General features: G+C 39.2%; 1 protein-coding gene across 1 annotated transcript; it reads right to left on the bottom strand.

Annotated features, from left to right (window-relative positions):
- Positions 1-182: 182 nt before the first annotated feature.
- On the bottom strand, positions 183-27,708 carry LOC139742245 (protein lin-54 homolog). Its single transcript, XM_071652823.1, has 11 exons — positions 27,661-27,708; positions 14,958-15,811; positions 14,320-14,533; positions 13,566-13,687; positions 12,891-13,070; positions 12,389-12,507; positions 11,081-11,155; positions 9,004-9,244; positions 5,180-5,379; positions 2,776-2,951; positions 183-1,847 (listed from the first exon to the last, which is right to left on the bottom strand). Exons 2-11 carry the CDS (start codon positions 15,711-15,713, stop codon positions 1,831-1,833), a joined length of 2,100 nt encoding a protein of 699 aa, XP_071508924.1. The 5' UTR covers positions 15,714-15,811; positions 27,661-27,708; the 3' UTR covers positions 183-1,830.
- Positions 27,709-27,810: the final 102 nt, after the last annotated feature.

The raw sequence follows: 27,810 nt of genomic DNA, 5'->3' as shown, positions 1-27,810 counted from the left end.
CCAAGTCTCACGCATTCTGTGTGAGACTCAAGCATTTAGGGGCCATCTCACGATCTCACGCATGACACCTATTTTTCTCACACATCGGGCGAAGTCTGGAACATTGGCCTATATGCCCTAATAATGAGCACAGCTCAAAAGATTAAAGTGATAGTTGCAATTGAAGGTATATTTCCCTTTTGTCTTTCAAAATAAGTAAAAAATAGTCACTTAAGTATGCACCTGATCGCACCATTAAGAGCTAAAAATTGAAAAAGCTCCCTACCGTGGGAGGCCACAGGGGGGAAAAACCTCTCCCACACCCTTGCTCGCGCGCACATTCGCATGCCGAGATGCCGAGTCATGAAAATCTCACTCATAAAATTTTTTTGAACTTGGCATCCCTGCTTTTGTTAGGATCTCTTTGTTTCTGAATATCTAATCCATTTCAAAATAAATTTTTCATCAAATGACCTTCAAATTCCTCTTGGGATTGTATGCTCTTTCAAATTTCATAAGTGCTTCCTAATCATCTTGCAAAAAGTTGAAAGCTGAATCCCCCATCACAACCAAAACTACACCATCCCTTTAACATGCTCTTGCTGGACATGACAAGATAAACATTCAGATTATCTGAGAGCCTCCTGCACAAACAGGAACGACCTTGGCAGCTCTGCATTACATCTGCACAAAGACACTGTAATAGCAGATTTGTTCTTGTAACAAGCCATATAAACAATTCATTCCCATCTTCAGGTGTGGGCCCTCAAATATACTCACTGGAGAAGCTTATTCTCATCACATGTTTCACATGCTAGAAGATCATGAGAATGTGACATACAAAGCCCCATGGAAAGATTCTTTCCATTTTCATATCATGTACATACGTAGGAGTACAATCTCACCATTTCCCTGTTTATCTCAAGTGATCAAGCAACATATTACCTAATGCTGGTTTCCCATTGTCATGCAATAAGCTATGCATGCCACAATTGACCATTAGTAGCCGATCATGGAGTTTTGTTTAAGTCTATATCATAATTTGCATCACAATTGAAATTGTGGTCTGAATCGTGGTTTCAGATCTTGAAGTCAGTCATAGCAATTGCAATGATTGTATTGGAGAGTTCAAAAATTGCCTTCGATCAAGGCAACTGCTGAGACTGACCTCAAGATCTGATAAGATCTGATACAATCACCGTAATTTCTCCACAATTCAGACCATGATTTCAATCGTGGCACAATTGTGATAGACATAAACAAAAATTCCACGATCAGCTACCTATGGCCAAGTGTGACGTGCATAGCAGATCGCACGGCAGTGGGAACCCAGCATTAGTGTGTACGAGACCAGTGCTATAACAGACGACCTCCTCGTAGAGTACTGTACACAAAGAAATTTCAGTGCATTTAAGTTTCTTCAATTTGTAGTCAGGGCTCCTCGATTGGTTTTTCCTTTGAGCTCAGCCAATGGGTATGGCATGACTTGTATTTGAAATTGCAGAGACAATTATCATAGTGCACAGGAGCTTCATATTAGTGTCTTGATGTTAACTTTGTAAAAAAATGTGCAAATTTCTCTCGGTATTTCCGCTGCAAGAAATATTCCACATTTACACATTTTCCTACATGAACTTGTCAACAGCACGCGGGTACATGAACTCTAATCCTAATCAGGCACAGGGATACTGAGGAAATCATGTCCAGTGATATGTACTCCTGTCCTCGTAATGTTGACGAGGTTCCTGGTAGTTACAGATAATAATTCTGTATCATTTGCCTCCATTTCCAATCATGCTGCCATCTCTTTGAGAAAATTGTCTGATGCTGCATTTGCTAAAATGCATGGACTTACTCTGGATTCATTCCTGCAAAGACAAGCAAATATAAGAAGAAATCAGTGCAACTGGTAATATACAGTTTTTTACTAGATTTTGCAAATCATGTGACACATTGCATGGTATTGTGTAACACTATACTTTCATATGTTTTCTTGTATACTGGTTTATGATTTGCTTTAATATGGAAAGTCACTTGCACTGCCTGATACCAAGGCAAGCACAAATCAGATGTACCATGGCCTACTTGCTGTGTACAGCAAACAATCTTACTGTTCCCTGAATTCTGTTAGGTAAGCAAGATCTTTATGTCTGATATTTTCAATGTGTGGCAGAAACTGGCATGACTATTTCTTTCAAGTCTGATCAATATAACTAATTTGTAAACCAAACTTTTGGATTAGTTCCCAAACACACATAGTGAAAATAGGACAAGACTATGCATACTGCCAAATGATGTCTCCACATATACAAGTGTATACCTAATTCTCAATACAAAGTGTTAAGAAAGTAAACATTGCACTTATTACCCTACACTTGTTTAAATTTGTTAATAATTTGTTGAGTCTTTTTATTTCTCCTCCACTGTAATTATTCTACGAGTCACACTGGCACTTTTGTGACAAAGTCTCCATATATGTTCCTACAATCATTCAGTCTATTACTGGGGACTGGTGTGATCCCTTCATACTGGATCACCTGAAGAAAAGACACCTCAACAATCAATCCACTTTGAATGATGCTCAGAATCTTTCTCAAATGTACCACGGAGGTTAAATTCCTGTGTTGGATGTGGACATGTAAACTCTGATCAAGCAATATCACCCATCCCCACTAACTTCTTCCTGTAATAATATCCTACCTTCAGTTTTACTTGCTGAGTGGATGTGGACATGTCAGATTCTGATCAAGCAATATTACCCATCCCGACTAACTTCTTCATGTAATAATAGCCCACCTTTAGTTTTACTTGCTGAGTGGATCACTTGTAGGATGCATCGGCCGAATTCTTCCAGGATGAGGGACTCGGCCAGATTTGAAGGGTGACTGCTCCTCTCGCTCTCATCGGCCTGGGCCATCAGACACTGCAGCGTTGCCTCGGCAACCTCCTTGGTGATGAAGGAGAAAGGCAATCTGAGGAGAAGAAGGGAGAAAATCTCACTCCATCAGTACTCCTAATGATTTACTGTATGCCTATGAGGGCAAAGGTCAACTACCAATCACCAATCAAGTCCTGTGATATTTTTGCCGTAGAAATTATCGCCTTGTCCTCATTCAACTGGTAACTCTTGATTTTTTCTCCATTTTCCTATGTTTGAGAAATTTCAGATGGAATTGGTTATTTCTAACAAATTTGCACAAGTTAAAAAAATACCTGGGGGTCTTGCGCACACCCGAGTATTGCAAATTCACCTTCCATGCAGTCTCTAATCTAAACAAGGAAAAGTAGAAATTACGCGGTGCGTAATATATGTCCCCGCCGGAAGTAGCATTTAGTAGCAAAATGTACAATATAGGTAAAAAGATGAAGGTCAACGGTCAAAGAAGTCAAAGGTCAAAATTCTATGTAGAAGTTTTGAAGCCCTCACCTAGTGCCATCACATAAAGCAAACGGAATCGAAATCGGGTTAGAAATGGCGAAGGAGTAGCATTTTGTAGCCAATGTACAATATAGGTAAAAAAATCAAGGTCAAAGGTCAAAATTCTGTGTAGAAGTTTTGAAGCCCTCACCTAGTGCCATCACATAAAGCAAACGGAATCAAAATCGGGTTAGAAATGGCGAAGGAGTAGCATTTGGTAGCAAAATGTACAATACAGGTCAAAAATCAAGGTCAAAGGTCAAAGGAATCAAAGGTCAAAATTCTGTGTAGAAGTTTTGAAGCCCTCACCTAGTGCCATCACTTAAAGCAAACGGAATTGAAATCGGGTTACAAATGGCGAAGGAGTAGCATTTTGTAGCAAAATGTACAATCTAGGTCAAAAATCAAGGTCAAAGGTCAAAGAAGTCAAAGGTCAAAATTCTGTGTAGAAGTTTTGAAGCCCTCACCTAGTGCCATCACATAAAGCAAACGGAATCAAAATCGGGTTACAAATGGCGAAGGAGTAGCATTTTGTAGGCAATGTACAATATAGGTCAAAAATCAAGGTCAAAGGTCAAAGAAGTCAAAGGTCAAAATTCTGTGTAGAAGGTTTGAAACCCTCACCTAGTGCCATCGTATAAAGCAAATGGAATCAAAATCGGGTTAGAAATGGCGAAGGAGTAGCATTTTGAAGCAAAATGTACAATATAGGTCAAAGGTCAAGGTCAAAGGTCACAACTGAAATTCTGTACAGAAGTTTCAAAGCTCCCATGTAGTGCTATCATATAAAGCAAACAGAATCAAAATTGGGTTAGAAATGGCGAAGGAGTAGCATTTTGAACATTTTGATCACACACGGACGCACACACGGACGGACACACGGACGGACGGACACACGGACACACACACGTACGGAGCCCGTTTCATAGTCCCCTGCTCGAACTCGTTCGGCGGGGACAATTACACATAGCACTATCATAGCTTATTGCTTACAATTTGAGAAAAGCAGACTTGAAAAGATTCCTTAATTTTGGGGTTTTGTCTGTCTCTCCCCCCAACCCCCTTTCCGGCATTGTGCTCCAGTTCCCCCCTACCTATCCCAGGTGGGGAATTGTGCCCATACATATTCTATCACCCACGCAACAATACCTGTCAAGTTTGGTGAAAATTTGACCATGCATTCTCAAGAAGATGAAAATGTACAATTAAGGCCCCATATTTCATGCTACTTCTGGCTAGTGCAATATTCTAGAACACGCAAAAAATATTTTCACATTTTTCTCTGCACATTTTGAATTGGTTTAAATATGGGCTTCGTCAGTGGTGCCTCCATGGTACATGAGTGTGTGTGTGAGTGTGTGTGTGTGTGTGTGTGTGTGCATGCATGTGCCCTAGTAGAATTCATTTGAGCACATGTGTGTGTGCAGTACTCGTAGATTCTGTGCAGGCTGTAAATTAAAATGGATCACGCAGCAAAACTTTTCTGTGGATGGATGAAAATATATGAGCATAATGCAATTGCACAGCCAAAATTCAAGATTCTGTTCTTGAGTTCCTCATCGCAAAATATCAGCGTTTACAGTATTTTTTTTTTTTTTTTTGGTTGTTGTTCTTTTTTTTTGGGGGGGGGGCGGTCAATATCTACTGTATGAGGTGCGACAATATCAAACTGTGTATTGACTGGCACTTTATGACAGTAGAATGTGATGATATCCTGAGATGGTACAAACAAACAAACAAAAAGATGCCACATCACCACTAATCAAATCTACCAGTGCTCACCTCTCCCCTGCATCACTGAACTCCTTGGTCTTGGTTGGGTAATCCTGCAGCTGTGAGGAGAGCTTTGTGCGGGCGGCTGTCTGTTGCTGGACCCTCACCTCTGCTGCATCGGCCAGGTGCATCAGGGTCTTGCGCTCGGGGCTCTCTTCAAAGTTCTTGCAGCCGACACACTTGCAGATCGACGAGCACAGGATTTTTGCCTGAGTGAAATCAATCATGACACCATCATGTTAGCTTCACATCTGGATTTATCTACTTACATCAACCCTATGCAAGCTACAAAGTCTGAAATTAAGCCCTCAGTATAGAATTCGTAACACAGGTCCAACTCAGAAGAAAAAGATGTACGCATCTATATAATTGTTCTGAATATGACAACATCATACTTTTATAATGCAGGCTAGCAAAACTGGAACAACTAGAACTATCACTCAATGTGATTAATACTCCCATCTAAAACTGAGGGAGTTAGCTCAACCAGCAATTATTTTGTATGCATTTTATTGAAGAAAAACTAGAAATGTCGCTAAGGCGACTGGTATGCCTCCGCCATAATGCATGATTCTCCTAATAGGTCTATAGTACATGTACACAATGTGTGATTACATTTTCACAAAATTGGCAAAATATTAAAATGACAAGTTTGTCACAAATGTGTTGAATGTTCACCTTCCTTGACCTAGGTTTAATTGGATGAATAGGAGAGCATGTATTTTGGGATTTAAGGACTTTAACTTGACTTTGACCCATTCATAAGTTTATGCATTGAGTAATTTTCAAGGTATGGAGAAAAAGTGCAATTTCTGTATTGAAAAGTTCATTGTTACCATATTCATCTGCCCTTTGACCCTAAAATTCATAGGATAATCACTGTCAGGCACAACATGCATAAATATGTAGTAAGTTTCAAGATAACTTGAGCCACTTCTGAGATATGGAGGAAAAAGTTAGTTCAGCACTTTCCCTTGATCTTTGACCTTTTGACCTTTGAGGCAAAAAAAAAGAAGAAGAAAAAAGAAAGCTTCCAGAGAATCTCTATCAGGTTATACATGCATACACCAAGTGTTAAAAAAACATGATAATCCTGCTGGCATTGCATAAATATGAGGGAAATAGTAAACTTTTGAAGTGTTGCCCTTGACCTTTGACCCCTGACCTTTGACCCATGAACCCTAAATTCTCTAGATAATCACTGCAAGTCAGTACATGTATATATACTGTTCCATGAAGATACCTTGAACAATTTCCAAGATACGGGGAAAAAAGTGAAGTTTTCATATTTTTACTTGACCTTTTGACCTTTGACCTTTGACCTCATGACCCCAAACTTTCACCAGAGAATTTTAAGTGGGTAATACATGTATACACTAAGTTTCCAGAAAATATCTTCAGGCATTGCATAGATATGGTGGAAATAAGGAAATTTTACGTATTTGACCTTGACCTTTTGAACTTTGACCTTGAGCATGTGCACCCAAAAGTTGATAGGCACAACTTCACCCCCTAATACATATACATGCCAAGTTTCAGTGGGATACCTCAAAAGGTTTTTTAGTTACACTGTCCACAAAATTCATTACGGACGGAAGGACGGACGGACGGACGGACGGACGGAAGGACGGACGGACGGACGGACGGACGGACGGACAGACGGACAACCTGAAAACATAATGCCTCCGGCACCACTTCGTGGCGGAGGCATAAAAAAAAAACAACACTACCATGGTAATACCTCAAGTCAAGTGCTCAAAAACTGTGCAAATAAATAAACTGGCAATTTCTTTGATTTTCAGTAAAAAATACTGTTACCATGGCAACACGTTTGATATGATGTTTGCACAACTATTTATCACAGCCATCAAATGTGCCAAATTTCAAGTCAAATGCTCAAAAGCTGAGGGAGTTAGCTGAATTCATAATATTACTGTATGATTTTCATTAAAAATATGCTGGTACCACAGCGACACATTCTTCAACAATGACATAAGATACATTTTGCACGTCTAGGTAATAGTGTAACATGTGCCAAATTTGAAGCCAAATGCTCAAAGGCTGAGAGAGTAAGCTGAATCCTCAATATTTTTGTACGCTTGTGAGAGAAAAAAATGCTGTTACCTTGATAATGCATTGTTAAACAATGACGAAAGGTGAAGTTTGCACACCTTTGTACTATAGCGTTCACATGTGCCAACTTTCAAGCGAAATGCTCAAAGGCTGAGGGAGTTAACTGAATTCACAATATCTTTGTATGATTTTCATTCAAACCTAGCTGTTACCATGGCAATCCTTCGTTCAACAATGATAGACGATTAAGTTTACACATCTTTGTACAATAGCGGTCACATGTGCCAAATTTCAAGTGAAATGCTCAGGACTGTGGGAGTTAACTGAATCCACGAAATTTTTGTATAATTTTTCATTCAAACCATGCTGTTACCATGGCAATCCAATGATTGTTCAGCAATGATGAATGATTAAGTTTGCACATCTTTGTACTAGTGGCCACATGTGCCAAACGTCAAGCTAAATGCTTAAAGACTGAGTGGGTGAGCTGAATCCACAATATTTTTGTATGCTTGTTAGAGAAGAAATGCAGTTACTGTGGCAACGCATTGTTAAATGATGAAAGATTAAGTTTGCACATCTGCGTACTATAGCTGTCACATGTGCCAGATGCTCAAAGACTGAGGGAGTTAACTGAATCCACAATATTTTGTGTGATTTTCATTCAAACTATGCTGTTACCATGGCAATGCATTGTTCAACAATGACGAAAGATTAAGTTCACATGTCTACGTATCATAGCAGTCACATGTGCCAAATTTCAAGTTAAATGCTTGAAGACTGAGGGAGTTTGCTGAATCCACAATATTTTTGTATGATCTCTAGTGAAAAAATGTTGTTATCATGGCAACACATTGTTCAACATTGACAGAAGATGTGTTCTACTCATCTACATACTGTAGTGGTTACATGAGCCACAATTCAAGTCAAATACTTAAATACTCAGGGAGTTAGGTCAATCCATATGCTGTATTTCAACTGAATTGCTATAAAAACTGAGAGTAGTTTCATCCATAACATTTTGTAAGATTTTTATAAAAATGTGCCATTGCCATGGCAACTCATTTTGCAATACTAATGGAAAAAGATGTCTTGCACATCTACCTGTGAGAGCAGTCACACATGCCAAATTTGAGGTTACTTGCTCAAAAAATGAGAGAATAGTTCAATCCACAAGTTTTAATGAAAATTTGCCATTGCCATGGCAACACATTATGCAATACAACGGCACGAAAAAGTTGTTTTGCACATCTACCTTTGATTGTGGTTACACATGCCAAATTTGGGGTCAATTGCTAAAAAAACAGAGTGAGTAGTTCGATCCACAAGATTTTGCAATGGACCGACTGCCCAACCGCCCGATCGCCTGGCCACCTGACCTCAGAGTGATTCCTATATACCCTCATACACACTATGTGAGGGTGGGGGTATAAAAACACAACTGCTTGCTGAGGAAAAGGTTACTATGAAGAACTAACAAACAATGGGCAAATGGGATTATAATCATTAATGCTTGTTAAAAACACAAAGTGTCAATGTGTTCTTGTCCAAACCTCATTCACATACATTATGCAATGTACCATCTCTCATTTTTGTAATGACAAAACGTTACGCTAAGTTTATAAAATATTTTCTGACTAGTTTCACCAAATACACACCTGTTCTTATTCTAAACTGTCAGATGAAATGAAACAGATCTTCAAACTGATACAGAAAAAAAAAAATCAGAGAAATCAATCTACTCCTCTCCATTCCTTTACCTCGTAGCATTCACAGTAGTTCTTGAGGCAGCCCGAGCGCTTGCAGTTGCAGCCCTTGTTGTGCCGCCTGTTGCTCTCCCCGTTTTGGCCCTTGCCTATCTTGGGATGGAAGGCCAGCGGGTTGCGATCCAGGCAGGCCTTGACAGCCTTGGTCCGCTCCTCTTCATGTTCCAGATTGTTCAGGCAGTTGTGGCAGTTGCAGTTGCGGCAGAACTCGCCATTGGCAAAGCAGTCACAGTACCTGTGTTTTGGTAGCACAGTATGAGAATGGGATAGCACTCTCACAACATTCTACATCATTATTAAGCCAGATTTGCTCATCTGGGTATATGCATGGCTGGTGGCATTAGATGGAGCTGTTTGCTGAATTAAGGTTCATACTGCAAAACTGGTAATATTTGCATGAGTAATTTTTCGCTCTCAGCCGGTATAGTGATTTCCATTTGTTTTAAATTCCATGCCTTCAAAACATTAGATATTGTTAATTTCACAAGCAAAAATATTTGTTAGTTTCTATTTTCGCACTAGTTTCTGGTAGCGAGAGTACACAAAAATTTCCACGCCGCAAAAATTTCCACATTACAAAAATTTCCACTGTTACAGTATGCAAAGCCTTGGCTGCCCCAGTAGCATCATACGCCATAAATATCACCAGGGACTGCAAGAGCAACACTTTCAAAAAGTTTATAGATTCTGCAAGCTATCTAGATCTATATCAAAACCACAGAGTGAGAGAGTATTCTGCATCAACAAACCTGTTGCTATTTGGGACCTCTGTTTTTCCTCTCACTACTACTGATTTGTCATTATCATAGTCAGCTAGGAATAAGAATAAGTCTATGAATTAAACTACAAAACATCTGATCTACACCTATGCAGCATCAAGGTATGGTCAAGAACATTCTCATTTAGGGTAAATTGGTCGGAGACTGAAGTATTTTGAAGGGGTTTCTTAGCTAATTTGTTCCTTCTGTACTTGTCTCACAAGAAAAGAGAAGGAAGACTATTACTTTCATGCATAATTCAAAACCTGGATATCTGTACAGATGCCAACTGACAAGCTGATACAACAGTCTGCAGGAATAAAACTAAAAGATATGACAATATTGAGTAGCATGACAATTTAAAACAGTTCTGCAGTAACAGAAAAACACCATCTTGGCATATTACTACAGAGACGCATCAGAGAAAGATGAAATAAAAAATCACATGTGAACTCTGTTGACTGAATTATACCCACACTGAATATATTCAATATTGATCAAGGTGAGTGGAATACGTTCTGCAATATGATTCGTTGAAATTAATCAATCGAATTCATTAATATCATATAGTTATCACACAGGTGACTGTCATGAATGTATGTTTTGGTAGATATAAGATGTATTGTATGGTTGCTTAAATGAGTGCTATGTACACAGGTTGACCAGATTAGTGGAGAAGTTTCTATTTTGGTATAGCTACAGTACACACGTGTGAGGGGAGAGAGCTCACCCAATCTAGAATGTTCTAGGAAGTGCTTTACATATTTGGCTAAGTGATGCGATACATACACTGTCCTTGTAGCCCAATGTGATTGGTAGTTATTTTTAGGTACAATATTATGCACATAACTAGACAGTGAGTCAACTAGGGTTTCTAGAAGGCTCTTGAAATCACAAGTACGTAGCCCCAGGTTGGAGAGAATTACTGAACCTTCAAGAAAATGTGAAGGTACCTACATATTTAAAGCCACAGAAATTCTAAAGTAGGCAGAGTACCCAACACCTCTGCTTTGAGAGTTATGTCACTTCTGAGTCTGAAGCGACTTGTTACAGTCAGTCCTGTGTTACCTACTGACCTGTAATATTTGTGGAGATAACACTTCACTGTAATGCATGTAAGTGATTACATTATCATTGTACTGATATATAACTGTTTTATTGATCACTGTCTGTATTTAAAATATTACTATTAAATAAACCGCCTGAACATCAGTTTATTGGTTCTTTTGTGGGATTATTCTCAGCGTGATTTTGGTCATAGCATGTCAATAAATGTATGATAATAAAGAGATTTGTTGAGACATGAAACTTACAATTTGAGACAAGCTGACTTTGTGCAGTTGCATGGTTTCCGGGGCCGGTTTCCTGATGCATCAGTTGCAAGAAGCCTGTGGAGAATTACAACCAACCAAAATGTAATAACGAAAAGACAATGATAAAAAAAAGTGGCCTGTTGTCAAGTTTTCACAGCAGTATTGTAAAGGTCTAAGTGATTATTACTGACACACAAGAATAGTTACATTTATTGGCATCTCCTAGAGTGTAAAAGCGTGTAATACTCAAAATACAAGATGCAGTCTTGGCTGCTTGTGGTGGAAGAGTCATGTTTTGGTTGGATTAGAAATCAGAACTCATATAATTTACTGTTCAAGAAGTGGCACAATCTGTCTTTTGGTTTAGAAGACATTCACTCACACAGTGAAAACCACTGAACATACATCCTGTATATGTAACATAGAGACATTAATGACGGAATAGTTGTGAAATTGACCTTGTGATGTCTGTTGTGTTTAAAAGTGCTCAAATGATAGCCAAACACTCCCTTTTTAAAAATACTTGGGTGAAGTTACAGCTAAAAAAAAGATAATTACATTCATAATGAAAGTGCTGTGACCTTTGACCTTGGCTGCTGACCTATAATCACCATTCTCATGTTCACACAAATGATTGTCTGTTTATTTCTACCCTGCCTACCACCATACCTCATTGCTGGACATTTCTTACCACATAACGGAGTATTTTTTTACAAAGTAATAACTGAGAATACCCATCCCCCCCCCCCAAAAAAAAAAGTACCATCATTTTGACCTTGACTTTTTACCAACATTATTTCACGAATACACTTGTCTATTCACTCCTACTTGTTCTACTAAATCATATGATCACTGGATATTCCTGGATTAAGTTATTGCTGAACTTATGAAATTTGTGAGCAAAGTTAGTGACCCTTGACCTTTGACCTTGAGGGATTTTTGTCAAAAGTATAATCCACTCATGTAGAATACAATTGTTCTTGGGCCAAGCATAAATATCTCCTTGTGAAATAACCTTACATCCTTTTATCGAATTGATTGAAATTCAGACGCATCTTAATGGGAACAAAACAAACACATTCAGACAAATGGCCAAACGATATGTAATACACAACATCTGTAACGTCCGTCATTACACGAAATTCTATAGATAACACAGAAACATAATTTCCCCCGCAAAAAATGAACACCACACACATTCATGCATAAGAAACAATATAATCCGAATGAGCAAAAGCTACGATGTACAATGTACATGTATACACAGTGATGCCCAGAGAGGGAATATATTGTGATAAGGAAACTCACCCATTGCTTGTGGTGTGCTTAGCTGGCGGTGGTGGGGCTGGGGGCTGGTTAGGTGCTCCACTTGACTTGGAGGACGCAGCAGGGATGACTGCCTGGGAGGATTGATTGCCAACTTGTTGCTGGGTTACGATAAAAAAAAACACAAGTCATAACGTAAATAAAACAACATACACATGTACATTGCTGGCAGATAACGGCTGAGAGTAGACATTGGTTTCACTATGCTGTCCAGTCAAATCTTCATTCAGACTATACATTATACATGTATGCACAGAAAGACAGGTTCGTATTTGGAAAGAAAAAATAAAACAAAATAAAATACAACTAGTATAGATAAAACACACCAGAACAAAACATCACACAAAGCGCCCAAACTCTACTAGGTTTTACAACATCTCATGGCAACATCACTAGAAGGAGGTATAGAAATCCCATAAACATCATACCTCGAAGACTCTCTGTGATGCTGGATTAGAAGCAACATCAATTCCTAACTACTCACCTGGGCGAGATATTGTGTGGGTATTACAGCGTAGCCCTGGAGTAGATTGCCACCTGCTGACATGAGAGTGGTGCCTTGCAGGAGCTTCCCCGGATTGATGATCTTCACTTGAGCATTGGCAGGCATGATGAATCTCGGCTGGTTACCAGACTGAGCTGGTGCTGTGCTTTTGGCTGAACCCTGGGGTATGGAAAGAAAAAAAATAAAAACATTGGTCATGATCACTTTAAAAAAGAAACACACAAAAATACGAACATCAATAATGTTCACATTAGATGAACTCTAGAGTGAGAGTATAGAGATGACTACATAGAAAACATACACACACACACACACACACACGCACATAAAACCCCTCTTTATCCAAACCCTTTGTCCATCCTGTAAGATGGCACCCGAGGCCGCCACCTGAGGCCGCATCTTAGCCTACACTTGTAGTACACATTTAGTATTGAAATGATCATAAATGCCATTACAAAGTACAAATGTATGTCTGATCTGTGACAGATTAATTCTCCCTTGTTTTCAACTAAAGGAATTCTGTCTTTACGATATTGACAGTGGATTTAATGTGACCCTCTTGATGTCTGTTGTTGGCTATTTTTTTAATGCAATAATCACAAGTGTTTGACGGCGGTAGAAGCTTCACCACAGGAAAGGAATAGACAGCCATACCTGGGCAGGTGCAATAGGGACGTTGACTGTTCTCTGTGAAGAGCTGCCGGCTGATGATACCGTTGTGACAGCAGGGGCTGGAGCTATTGGCTTAGCATTGGCCAGTTGTATCATTGATTTCGCTTTGTGTTAAAGTAAAATGCAAACAACAATAAACACAGAAGATTTAGCATATAAATTGTTGACAGTAAAACAATACACATACAGTGTAATAAATTTGATTCCTAATTCCAAAAATGACATTGAAAAAAGATGTTTCCTAGATAACACACTAATTCAAATGAAACGAATATGAAGCAATGTAGACATGACAACAAGTGGAACAGGAAGGACAAAATGCTACAAGTACTGACAACCTACCCAAAACCATGATAATATAATCACAGAATCTTAGATGGCAATAACATATTAAACATAAGATCCTCAAACTTGTATTATTTACTTCAAGTATTTACTTCACTGTAGCTATAACTTTATAATATCCTTTTAGATTTAAACAGCTGTTCACTGAAAAGAGCCAAGAAAAAGTATACTTTTAATTCAGATTTCCATCAATGTGAAGCACCTTTTTCATATGGATAATGTCATTGCACTATCCATGTTCATGTCTAAGATAAACAACAGAATAATGAGTACATATGTAGATTACTTTGTACTTAGAGTCAATTGTACACACTTATTGCTGTCTTGATTAAAAGTACAAGTTGGTACCCATAAACTGCTCATGTCATCTACTCAAGGAATGAACTTGTACCTTGTGTAGTTGTGGTGGTAGCATTTGTAGACACTGTCACAAGTCTGACATATGGGAACTTTGTCCCTGACATGTTGACTGCTTGGACATTGGCTGGAGTGGTCAAGTTTCCCGCTGGCCTAATTGCTGTCACACCAGGAGCCAGCTGCTGCTGTGCTTGACCACTAGGGTGGATTTGAACTGGTACCGGTGATGCTGCGGCAATGCCAGGTACCTGAAAAGGACAGCATTCCCAGTTAAAAATGTGTAAAAGTTTTCTTATGGTATTTTTTTTTTTTTTGGGGGGGGGGAGGGAGGTTATTGATTTTATGGTTGCATGATATCATGCTTTTCTACACAGGACATCTTTTAATTATCCTCGTCAAACATACAACAACAACAACGACAACAACAACGAAATCCTATATTTAAAAGTATTAATTCACACTTTTTTTCCACGGCTACTATGGGGCACTACCAATGCAACATTTACTACAACCAGAAAAAATGATGACATCTTGTAACTTCATGCTCCAAACATTGTGCACAAAAGCCAGAAGCATCACAAGAAAACCACTGGTTGGTAATCTTATGCGTAAGGATGCCTTTAGGATAAGAATAATCAGTGATGAAAGTAATGAGAACTTTATTGTACTTACAGAAGAGGCACCTGCTGTACTTATTACATTGACAACCTTGGCCACGGCTCCAGAACTTAAGGTGATTGTCCCTGGATTACCGGTAGTACCTTTCACAAGAATGGTCTGCCCCACTGGAGCAGACGCCGGCGCAATCTTCTTTGGCGTCGTCGGACTCGCCAGCGTGATTGTCTTGCCAGGGCTTTTGGCAGGAGGTAGTGCGATCTTATTAGCGAGGGTGCCAGTTTGTTTACCTGGTGACGAAGACAAAACAATGTTCTTTGGAATGGAGCTCCCTTGTGACACAGTTATGACCTTGATGGGTGACCCACTGGGAATTATTTGTTTTCCATCTGCAGTTTGCAAAATTTGGATCTTTGTCCCCGTACTTGGTCCCGACGCAGTAGCAGCAGATGCTGAGGGCGCTTTGGTCCCAGGTGTCCGTGTGATAACCACTTTGGTTATATTTTGTTCCGATCCTGAGGAGGCAGAAGCAGGAAGAGCTCGCTTAACTGCCTGCAAAAGGGCCTTCTGGTCACCATCGCTCTGAATGATCATGCGCTGGCCAGACAGATTTGCTAACATCTGGGGCGTCAAAACTTGGACTGGTGTTGGCTGTGATATTGGCACTGCTGCCGTTGCATTCACTGTGACTGTAGAGCTGTTCTCCACCGCTGCCTTATTAGGACCCTCATCCTCTGTCTTTATGATGATATTCTCGGGTGCTTCGGTGCCACCGTTCGTCTCTCCCGTCATGTTCTCATCCGCTGATGACATGCTGAACGCGTTACGGAAAAACGAAGTAGACTGGGACTGGTGCGGACTTGACGGATGTCATCTGGTCATTCTTCACCACAACTATCTCATATAGTTACCTGTAGAATGTAAGATGGAAATGACAACACGTTTTATGTCATTAATCTTCATCTGTATTCATCCCTGGCCCAGTTTACTGTTATTCTACTAAGCATTGACCATTTTCACAGCTACATGTAGTACAGTGGAAATGCATCCATGCAAAATTAATATGGCCACCACAAATTTCGCGAGTCAGCTGCTATTCGCGAAATTAAAAACACACGAAAATATTGACTCTAATACCGATATGAATGTGACGTACGTGTATACATTTTTCCGTTCAGTACATGACTCCACGATCGCAAATTTAACCACTCGCAAAATTATTGGGAAGTCGAGATTAGCAAAAATTTAGACTCCCGAAATATATGGCGTACATATAGTAAGTCCTGTTGAATAAAAAGACACTATTGTACATGTAGGGGTATAAGTAAATAAATGCCGCAAGGAGTGAAAGACAGGTTAAATATGAATGCAGAGCACAAGATTCTGTATTCTCAATGGCATCAGACCCTTGTAATGTGTGTGACGTGAAGTGGGGTATTCGTAGGAATCTATAATGGAATATTGTACGCATGTAATATCTCATTAGGAGCTTAATAAATTATGATTTTTACCGCCGCCAAGGAAGGAGGTTAAGCGATTATCGGCATTGGTTGGTCTGTTTGCAAAATAACTCAAAAAAGTTCTGAACGGATTCGAATGAAATTTGCAGGAAAAGTCAATAATGAAACAAGGCAAGTGCCAAAATGTGTCTCGCCCATTCGGGTAGAAATTAATGTTTTTCTAACTCCCGGAAATTCATTGACCCTGCCTATGACCTTAGACCTTGTGGTGACCTTCAACTCCCCAAGGGACATCTACCATCCAAGTTTTGTCACAAATGGACATAGGGATCAAAAGTTTTGAGCCATAATCAAAACGCGCCGTAAAAACTTAACATTGGGCCCTAAAAAATTGTTGACCCCTGTCTGTGACCTTTGACCTTGGGATGAACTTAAGCTCCCCAAGGGACATCTACATGTGTGTGTACCAACCAAGTTTGGTCACAAACGGACGTAGGGATCAAAAGTTATGAGCCATAATCAAACCGTGCTGTAAAAACTTAACATTGGGCCCTAAGAGTTCGTTGACCCCTGTCTGTGACCTTTGACCTTGAGATGACCTTCATGTTTGGTAAAATGTGTAACTTTGTATAACCACTCTTCCCTCCAAGTTTGATTGAAATGGAAGACCTCAGTAGGGAGTTATTCAAGTTTTTGTAGCGTTATGGACAGATGACGGACGGACGGACGGCAGACGGACACGCCGCAGGTGATCCCTTAGTCTCCCCTCACCTTCGGTGGGCTCGACAAAAAGGAACAGATGATTAAACTTTGGTAGTGATCAGCAAATTTGTATACATTTTTAATATTTTGGCATATATGTAAGGTCAGTGAACTTGAAAGTTCTAGCTGAGTATACTGGAAGTTTACGTACGCTTACTAAAGCGTGTGCTCTGCTCAGGCAAGGCGCTGCATACAATTAAAACAAAAGGCTTCTATATTGGGAAATTGCATGCGTGTATATGGGCGGAAATGAATTGCTGGCTCAGTGGATGTCTGCGCTGTCTGAGTGCTTTTCTAGTTTTCTTGGTCGCTTTTCTGTTTGCCACAGAAGGAGATAAAATAAGCCATGATTCATTTCAATTAGATTAGCCGATCGAATTTCTTTGAAAAGAACGATCACTGTCACTTGCACAATTCTTACAAGTACATTCCATTCCATATGAATATTTCATTTTATATCTTGGACATGAACAAGAAGCATGTATGTTGCTATGGCTACTTGTATGCCTCCAACATATTGCAATCTTCTCCTAATAGGTGTACAGTACAATATATTGCCAATCATGTGAGACAACAATTTCACACGATTGGCAAATAATCACTGTCTGGTAATCATACATCAATTTTCATTACAACACTTTGAGCCACTGGAAAACAGGTAAAATTTCAGCATGTTCACTAGACCTCTGATCCCACGTGAATGGCTAAGAAATTTTCCATACATCATCACTGTTTGTGCGGTAATGCACGCACAAAATTGTTAAATACACCGTTACCAAATTTAACTAGAAATTTCGTGCTCGGCGGGTCGCGCAGCCGAGCACATGTATCCCCCGAACCCACAGCATCAAGAAGCATACCCTAGTGGATTTACCTTTTCATGTATAAAGATGGAACAAGCGAGGGCGCCATCACCAAAAACCATAGGCATCTTTGTCTTATCATAATACACCTTCATGCCAAATTTGAAGATGATCGAAGAAGAACTGCAGCCAGTAGAGCGCCCACAAGCACACCCTATTGGATTTACCTTTTCATGTATAAAGACGGAACAAGCGAGGGCGCCATCACCAAAAACCATAGGCATCTTTGACTTATCATAATACACCTTCATGCCAACTTTGAAGATGATCGAAGAACTGCAGCCAGTAGAGCGCTCACAAGCAGACCCTATTGAATTTACCTTTTCATGTATAAAGACGGAACAAGCGAGGGCGCCATCACCAAAAACAATAGGCCTCTTCGTCTTATCATAATACACCTTCATGCCAAGTTTGAAGATGATCGAAGAAGAACTGCAGCCAGTAGAGCGCTCACAAGCAGACCCTATTGAATTTACCTTTTCATGTATAAAGACGGAACAAGCAAGGGCGCCATCACCAAAAACAATAGTCCTCTTCATCTTACCATAATACACCCAGGGTGGTCCACAACTTGAAATTTTAGCATGTTGCAAGCTCAGAATCTGAGAATATTGCAGAAATTGAATATGTGCGGAGCGCACACGATGAGTACGTAGTACGCAATATTTTGCTGCTTATCTCTCTTTGTGCTGCTTACATTTAATGTTCTCTCTCATGTTTTGCACACAAATATCTAAAGTACCTGGTAGTTTGATGTTTCTTATGTTATGCACATGTATGTTTTGCACATTTTTTAATACTTTTGCTTTGAGCTTGTTGCAAATTCTTAAGGATGTTGCATAGCATGTTGCTGGCTTTTTAGGATGTTGCACAAGAATTTTAGCATGTTGCAGCGACATGCTAAAACCCCTTGTGGACCACCCTGACACCTTCATGTCAAAATTTGAAAATGATCGAAGAAGAACTGCAGCCAGTAGAGCGCTCACAAGCAGACCCTATTGGATTTACCTTTTCATGTATAAAGACGGAACAAGCGACGGCGCCATCACCAAAAACAATATGCGTCTTCGTCTAACCACAATACACCTTCATGCCAAGTATGAAGATGATCGAAGAAGAACTGCAGCCAGTAGAGCGCTCACAAGCAGACCCTATTGGATTTACCTTTTCACGTATAAAGACGGAACAAGCGAGGGCGCCATCACCAAAAACAATAGGCGTCTTTGTTTAACCATAATACACCTTCATGCCAAGTTTGAAGATGATCGAAGGAGAACTGAAGCCAGTAGAGCGCTCACAAGCAGACGCTATTGGATTTACCTTTTCATGTATAAAGACGGAACAAGCGAGGGCGCCATCACCAAAAACAATAGGCGTCTTCGTCTAACCATAATACACCTTCATGCCAACTTTGAAGATGATCGGAAAAGAAATGCAGCTGGTAGAGCGCTCACAAGGAAATCTCTGCGGCGGTGGCGGCGGCGGACGCGGACGCCGATGCGGACGCGGCGCGACGAGGCCAAATCCATAGTATCCTCCGAACTCTGTTCGGGGGATACAATTACGCTGCTTATTGTATACAAACAATCATTTCCACAGCATGGGGAAACTAGTAAAATTTCAGCATCAAACAATGTAATTTATTATTTCAGTCTGACTTTTGACCCTTGATCATTGACCTCTCATCCAAACGTTCAAGGAGAATCAATGTCAGGAATGTCAGGTAAATACATGTGCAATGTACAACTGTACATGTATAAGCACCAAGTGTTATGAAGGTACCTTTAGCCATTTCCAAGATATTGAGGAATATAGTGAAATTTAGCATTTTAACTTGACCTTTGACCTGTCAAGTTTGACTTTATGACCAAGAGCTTTCCCTAGAGAATCCCAATCTGGTAATAATTTACACACTAAGTTTCATGAAATTGCATTGAAGCACTGTAGAGATATTGCTATGCATAAGAGGAAATGCTGAAATTTTACCATTTGACCTTGACCTTTGACCCTATTACCCTAAACTTTCCCCAAAGAATCTTGATCTGGCAATACATGGATACAGTACGTTTCATGAAAAATATGTTTAGGCACTGCAGATGTGGGAAATAACAAAATTTAGCATTGGACCTTGATCATTGACCTTGAGTGTGTGTGCCCAAAAGTCATTAGACACAACTTCATCCGCTCATACATGTACATGTACTCTGTACAAACATGTACGCAAGTTTCATTTGGATTCCTCTAGCAGTTCATAAATCACATGTACAGTTGTACATCATCCACAAAATCAATTACGGACAGATGGATGGACAGACAACCTGAAAACATACTAATCTAGCGCCTCAAGTGCCACTTTGCGGTGCAGATGAGTTGACTTTGACCTTTGACCTCTGGCTGATTTCACCCAAAATCTAATCAAGTAATTGCCCAATTATATTTTATACTTGGACCAAGTTTGGTAAATTTCCACTCAATATTATTCAAGTTATCGCATAACCAATGGGGACGGATGTACAGACGGATGAACAAACCGAAAACATGCCTCCGGCACCCTTTGGGCAGAGGCATAAAAAGGGGGAGATCCAGTGAGTATAGTGCTAACCTTGGAGTATTGCCAGTTCACATTCCAACCATTCTTGCAGACTGATACCCTCAAAAAGAACTTGAAGCTGTTTTTTTGTTTGTTTGTTTGTTTGTTTGTTGTTGTTGTGTTTTTTTTTTTTTTTGGGGGGGGGGCTCCAGGGGACATGGCGTTCATTCACATCTTGTACCATACTGGCGATACCTGATAAGTTTGTAAAAATTTCACCATGCATTCAAAAAGAAGACCAAGTGTGAAAACTGGTCCCCACTTTGGTGCCAGCTGCAAGGGGGTCACCCCTGGATCCATCAAACAAGCTCCAAAGTACACTCTGTTAATGTACATTTCATTTCCTCAGAGCATTTCTGGTTTTAAAGAAAACAATTTTTAAATCTTCTCTACTTTGGGGGTTCTGGGACACCAAGGAGTTTTCAAGAAGAAGTTGGAAATGTGAAAACTGGGCCCCAATTTAGTCCCCTCCCTCCACCCCCAAGGGAGGCACCCAAAGATCTGCCATGAAGAAACTTGGAACTACAGTCATCAATGCATGAGGCACAATCAATGCACAACACATACCAAACACCAGACTATGAATAATTGCAACAGCTTGGCTTAGGACAACTAAGACCCAAATATTTCACTGCAAGGACTGTATGACTACTCAGCTACCACTTTCAAATCACATGAAGATATTCACAAAATACATTTATCAGTAAAGCAGGCTGCAAACAATGTCATGCAGTTATTACCATAAAGTACAAATGTACCATACAGTAGAGCACAAATTACATTTCTAAACTTTGCACCAGAGGCATGTACCAAACTGTGAATGCACTGGATAGTTTCCAGTATATTGTATGTGAATGCCACCATAATGTGCAGGGATGCCAAGTTCAAAAAAATTTTATGAGTGAGATTTTCATGACTTGGCATCTCGGCATGCGGATGTGCGCGCAAGCGAGGGTGTGGGAGGGGTTTTTCCCCCCTGTGGCATCCCACGGTAGGGAGCTTTTTCAATTTTTAGCTCTGAATGGTGCGATCAGGTGCATACTTAATTAAGTGACTATTTTTTACTTATTTTGAAAGACAAAAGGGAAATATATCTTCATTTGCAACTATCAATTCAATCTTTTGAGCTATACTCATTATTACAGGCCCAAGTTGCAGACTTGGCCCGATTCGTGAGAAAAATGGGTGTCATGCGTGAGATCGTGAGATTGCCCCTAAATGCTTGAGTCTCACGCAGAGTGCGTGAGACTTGGTAGCTCTAAATGTGTCTTTACTATGCTATCAAGTATCTCAGACTACGATGTGATAATGTACTGTGCTATAAAATGTAGTCTCAGCCATTAAAGTGATAGGGAAACAATACTAGTAGCTCAGTTTTCTGTATCTACAACTTAATTTGTATGTACTGTACAATGCAGTACACTGCATGTGTAAAATTATAGAGTGTCCCATCTCTATGGTATGTACATGTACATGTACATGCAATGCATCTCACTGCAATGCCACTTTTCCAAAATGATGGAAAACAGAAATCTTGCAATAATGCATCTAATTTGGATTACTGAGTATACTGGGTGATTCAAATATTCCACCTTGACCTCAGATCACAACCTTCACAAAATTGGGTTCATTAATTTCCTCCAAAAAGAGAGGAGGTCATGTTTTCATTGGCATTAGTTGGTTCGCTTTGGTTCGCTTGTCTGTGTGCAAAATGACTCAAAAAAGTTGTGAACGGATTTGAATGGAACTTACAGGAAAGGTTGAGAATGACACAAGAAAGAAGGAACAGATGATTAAATTTGGGTAGTGATCCTGGAAATTTTATGGATTTCATGAAGGATTTTCGATATTTTGGCAGGTAGGGTTAATGAACTTGAGAGTTCAAGCTGCACATTTTTTGAGGTTTGCAACTTGCACTAAAGTGCGTGCTCTACACATGTACTTTGTGTAGTTTCTACTAGGGCGAGGCGTGCCATCGGGCGAGGCGTGCCATGCAGCTAGAAGTTGATGACATAACAAAAGGCTTCCATACTGGGAAATCAGCCGGTTTTCAGCATGCACACATATGGGTGGAAATAACTATCTACACGTGTAAATGGAAGAACAAGATCAGAGGTGGAAATGAGCTGCTTGCCGGAGTTCTGCGCTCTAAGAGTGCTTCTCTAGTTTGTTCTGTAATACTGTTGCTACATACAGTTGTAGCACGCACTGTGAGACTTCAATATACATGTCTGTACTGTACATCTATATAAATGTTAAATTGTAATGTGAAATGCTTTCTATGATACACAAGATATCTATTGATCTATTTTGCCACCCAACAAATGACATGGAAGAATGTGATCTTTTTTTTTTTTAATATCCTTGCTTGCCTGATTATATAATACAAAAATATTGTCCAAATTCTGAGTGTCAATGGCCTATTAACATGTTCATAGCCACATGCATTAAACTATGATAACATCAAAGACTGTCTCATCACTGCACTGATGTACACACTGTATCATCAAGGGAAATTACAGGATTTGCTCTCAATAGCTGTACCAGGTACCAGTATACAATCGTATCACCCTTGCTCTTGCCATAGCTTGTGCAATGCCCAGGGGTTAAATGGCTTGTTACACCATGTGCATATCCCAAGTATGAGTCTGATTGCATGGTATAAAATACTTCTTGAGCGATTGCACATACAGTAAAATTTGGACCTTTGACATCATTTGTTCCCCAATGGACAAGAGGAAAGTTGTGATCTACAATGTAGGCTCGGAGGTGAAATTACACGAAGTCAGGAGTGCAAGGCAGAGTATAGAATATTCGTATGACACAAACATGTACCCAGGATGTAACTTCATGCATTCATAGTCTGCACTGAAGCTTCAAAGCGAGCAAATACATTTGTACATGTACATGAGTATGTAGCGACAATATTGTACTGTGAGGAAGTGATTTCTTTGTGTTTATCTGGACAGTGACTTCCTCTCATGAGTGATGATTGACACTGCTGATGCCAACAAGAATTAAGAACTTCCCAGAATTAACATGAAATTTTGAGTAATAATGATAATGATAATAATAATCATAATCATAATAGTAATGATAATAATAATAATAAATAATAATAATAATAATAATAATAATAATAATAATAATAATAATAATGATAATAATAATAATAATAATAATAATAATAATAATAATAATAATAATAATAATAATAATAATAATAATATTGAATAATATTGAGGAAGATTTACATTGCAATTCGAGAGTGCCAACAAACAGAAACCCACTTGCATTACAATATACCTGGAAAGACAAAGGGGAGGTAACGATATGTACTACATTAGAATCTTAGGGGAGATAAACTGAAATATTATTATAAGAATTGAAATAATTACTACAGGACTGTATTTCCTGAATTAAAAACATACATACAATAGTGTGAATATCACATGCACTAAAACAGTGAGAATTGTGCACTTGAAGACACAATGCTCACAGGTACAACACTCATTACTTATGCTGATACAATTATCACAGCTTTTCAGAGATGCCAACTTCCTGACATAAAAAACAGATGGAATATCATCAAAACTCAGAATTTAGAGAGGAAAATCAGATTTTCATGAAATCTTGACACAACCACTAGCCTGTTGGCCCTGGGCCAGTGAGAGAAAAAAAATGTTTCCCTTGTAAGAATGGGCAAGTGAAATGTTGCTACTTTATCAACAATGAGAAAATTGTAAAGCACTGGCATATTTCACGCCCATAAAAAGTAGGCTTGTAGTTCAACATTTTTGGAGGGGTTGCAGGAATTTAGTAGTACATCTTTCTATATATATGATGATACAGTTTCCTGCAGCTTTCTTTGGTTCACATTGCCTTCATTTTTTTCATTTAAAAGATGAAAAGTCATACTTTTAAGAGGCAATTGGATTATCATATATCAATCTGTTTATCATATTAAATGCAATAAAATTGTATTGGTTGCCATTTCTGACTTTTGAATGATATTGCTTTGTTTTATGTTTTATGAGTCACAAATTGGCCAAGATTTTTGATTTTTGATTTTTGATTTTTGATTTTTTTTTTTTTTTTTTTTTTTTTTTGGGGGGGGTTTGCTTTGTTTCTCTTTCGTACATGGAGGTTGTGATGTTTACCTTTGTACCGTTGTGAAGAGTGCATGCATTGCACCAATATTTGTTGCTGCATACTAAATTGAACATGGTACAAACAACATCCTTCTTTTGTTTCTTCGAACCTTCGAAATATCAAGATCTTTACAAAGGGGTATATTACCTGTGTTATGTGAACTGGTTCTACAAGGATAGATTTATGTGTATAAGTAAATGGTCATCTATCACTGAAATAACCAAGTATGTGGCAGTTCAGCTGGACTGGATATTTTCTTTTCAACATTTAATGGTCTCAATATTAAATGAAAGCAAGACATCATTCAGAGGGGTGAAAATTTAGCATCAATATTTTTCAAACAAATGGGAAAACCTGTTAATAACCGCATATAGGCATCACCATAGTCACCAGAGAAACTTCAGATCAATGACATCTTATATTACAAGCAGCAAATACAAAATCAGTGTTGGATTCTCTGCATGTGCATGCTGCATAGATGCAGAATAAAATGAGTCCAAATCCTCAGTATGTAACAAGAAATCTGGACAGGGGATTGGGCACCTTGGACTCTTTTCATGGCATTGGTACATGAGAATGCTCCTACATCTGTACTCAGACAGCAGTCTTAACATCTTATTTATCCCTGCTTGTTTCAGCAGTGTACCTGGTGTATGTTACAAACATCAGAAAATGTTAGTTGGACAAACAAAATAAAAAAATGCAATTAAAATCCGAAAGATTTTATTTTGTACCCCATGAAATAGTGTGGTTTCTTTTCTTTTCTTTTTTAAAAATTCTAATCCAAAATTATGGGGGAAAAAAGGCAACGCTTTTGATGGAGGTTGAGTAAAAATGGGGCTTGATATATTTAGGTGAAACATTACTAGAGATATCAACTCAAACCCAAGTCCAAATACTAAGGGATCTGGAATCCAGCACAGACCACATTCTTCTTTCAACTTTCTTAGCTTAATACAAATGTAAGCAATATACAGGATTGGATATGTTACTTCTAGCTTTGTGTGTGTGTATGTGTGTGGGTGTGGGTATGTGTATATACACATGTACATTAATAGTATTTCACTTTATGGGGAAGGAAAAGGTACTGGCATACTTCTGCCATCTGAGCCACTGAAGATGGATAGGAAAGAGTTATATTTGTACCCTCTCTCCTCAGGATTTTAATACTATTCACCCCCCCCCCTTTTTTGTAAGGCTTTCCATCACCCCAACCCTAACTCTATCTAGATTATCTACGTAGGCAACCCTAGATATCTATAGATCTATATCTGGGTTGTCCAAATGATTCAGAACATTAACTTATCACCATTTTTTTTTTTTTTTTTTAGTCTGAGATCCACTTACCGCGTTAGCTTAGGCTCTTACATTTACAAAGTTTTTATAGGCCCAGTTACATTGAATATGATTCCTTTTTTAAAATTCTATTTGAATTTGGAAAGACACCGCAGCCAATCTGCGAGATCTTCGTGGCAGTGGCCCACTGCCTGAACGTGCCCTGGGCCCCGTTACACAAAAGTTACGATCAAACGCAAGTCAAGAAGATCAAACGCAAGTCCCAAATGCTCCATTCTGATTGGTTGAAAATCAAGTAGCGTATGATTTTCTTGACTTGCGTTTGATCATAACTTTTATGCAACAGGGCCCTGGCCTGATGGTTGAGAAGCACGGTCCCAACGTTAGAATACTACAGTCACTAGGCAAGGCTTGTATTGTAGGGGTTTTCTTCGAATAATGTACAGATCTCGTGTAGAAAGTAGAACCTGGATATTCAATTCTACACTAGATGGGGCATGGGAAGACCTCTTGCCAGAACATTCCAATGAATCTAATATGTAAACATCAACCTGGTTCAATTTTTGTAATTCTAATTACATCTAAAGTAATACATTCAAAACAATGTAACATGTATTGTTACGTGTCCCCACAGACAGGGTTTGTATTCCTGCCAAATAGTATGGTTGGGGCACCACCTATCGGCAGGGCACCTTCCCATCGGCACCCTGCGTATCATGGCTGTTTGCGTATAGAACGAAAAGGTACGCGCGGGATTAAGTGTCATTAGCTATAAAGACAATAAAAACGAAGAAACGAAAATCAAACTCAAACAAACCAAGCTAAAAATTACACATCCGCTCAGTAACGACGCATGTCTGTGAAATTCACGTGTATTACCTATGGCCTGTGAAATACACGTGTATTACCTATGCTGCGCGAAGAAAACGGAACGCACGCACTAAAATTGCGCTATTTTAAAACGGAGATTCATAATCAACGAGACGGTTACGACATTCAAAACTGCAGTATTTATGGCATATTTGAGGTAAGAATTAAGCGGATTTGTGTTATATTTTTAGAATAAACAAGCTACAGATCCTTGGGGTGACGATACGTGGTACCCCCAACCCTACTACGTACTGTCCTACTATTTCTAGTAGGCCCTATACATGTGAAAATGGTTTGTGAAAATAAATTGAAATTGAATTGAATTAAGAATGCCGACTTATATGGCACAACCACAAGCTGGACCACAGCAACACTTTGAAATGATACACATTATATTAGCAGTGGGGAGAATTACCCTCGGCCTCGGTGTCTTCTTGCACACCACACTGCACTGATCAGTATGTTACCTACCGACGGGCTGTGTCACTGCCGGGTACGACCGGAGCAGTGCACCAACATGACTGCGGTCAGTTCGCTCCCTTGCCTTGGGCATACACAATACAATACACTCGGTGCACTCCAACTTCCTTTTACGTGGCGCATAAGGCACCATAAAAACGAGCAAGCCAGTTATTATTTCATGAATATTTGCTTTCATATATTACTGATTAGTATTTTAGCAGGTGAAAGTGGTAATCATATCTATGATCAACCAAAAAATAACACGGTAAAAAATAAATAATATGAAGACAAGGAGAAAATCTTACGGAATTTATGGGCATCATCGGTCAACATTTGTTCAAAATCACGCGCCGCCTATTGAACATATCCCATTGTAATAATGTTGAGGGTACGGATCAGAAAGTGTAGCCTCGAAAGAAATGGAAAATAGTTATTTTTTTGTACGTTAGAATTAA

This window comes from Diadema antillarum, unplaced genomic scaffold (genome assembly GCF_040938485.1).
Source record: "Diadema antillarum isolate AM-2024a unplaced genomic scaffold, OU_Dant_1.0 seq00000989_RagTag, whole genome shotgun sequence".
In the NCBI taxonomy this organism is placed as follows: domain Eukaryota; kingdom Metazoa; phylum Echinodermata; class Echinoidea; order Diadematoida; family Diadematidae; genus Diadema; species Diadema antillarum.
This window is presented reverse-complemented; position numbering and strand designations above follow the sequence as displayed.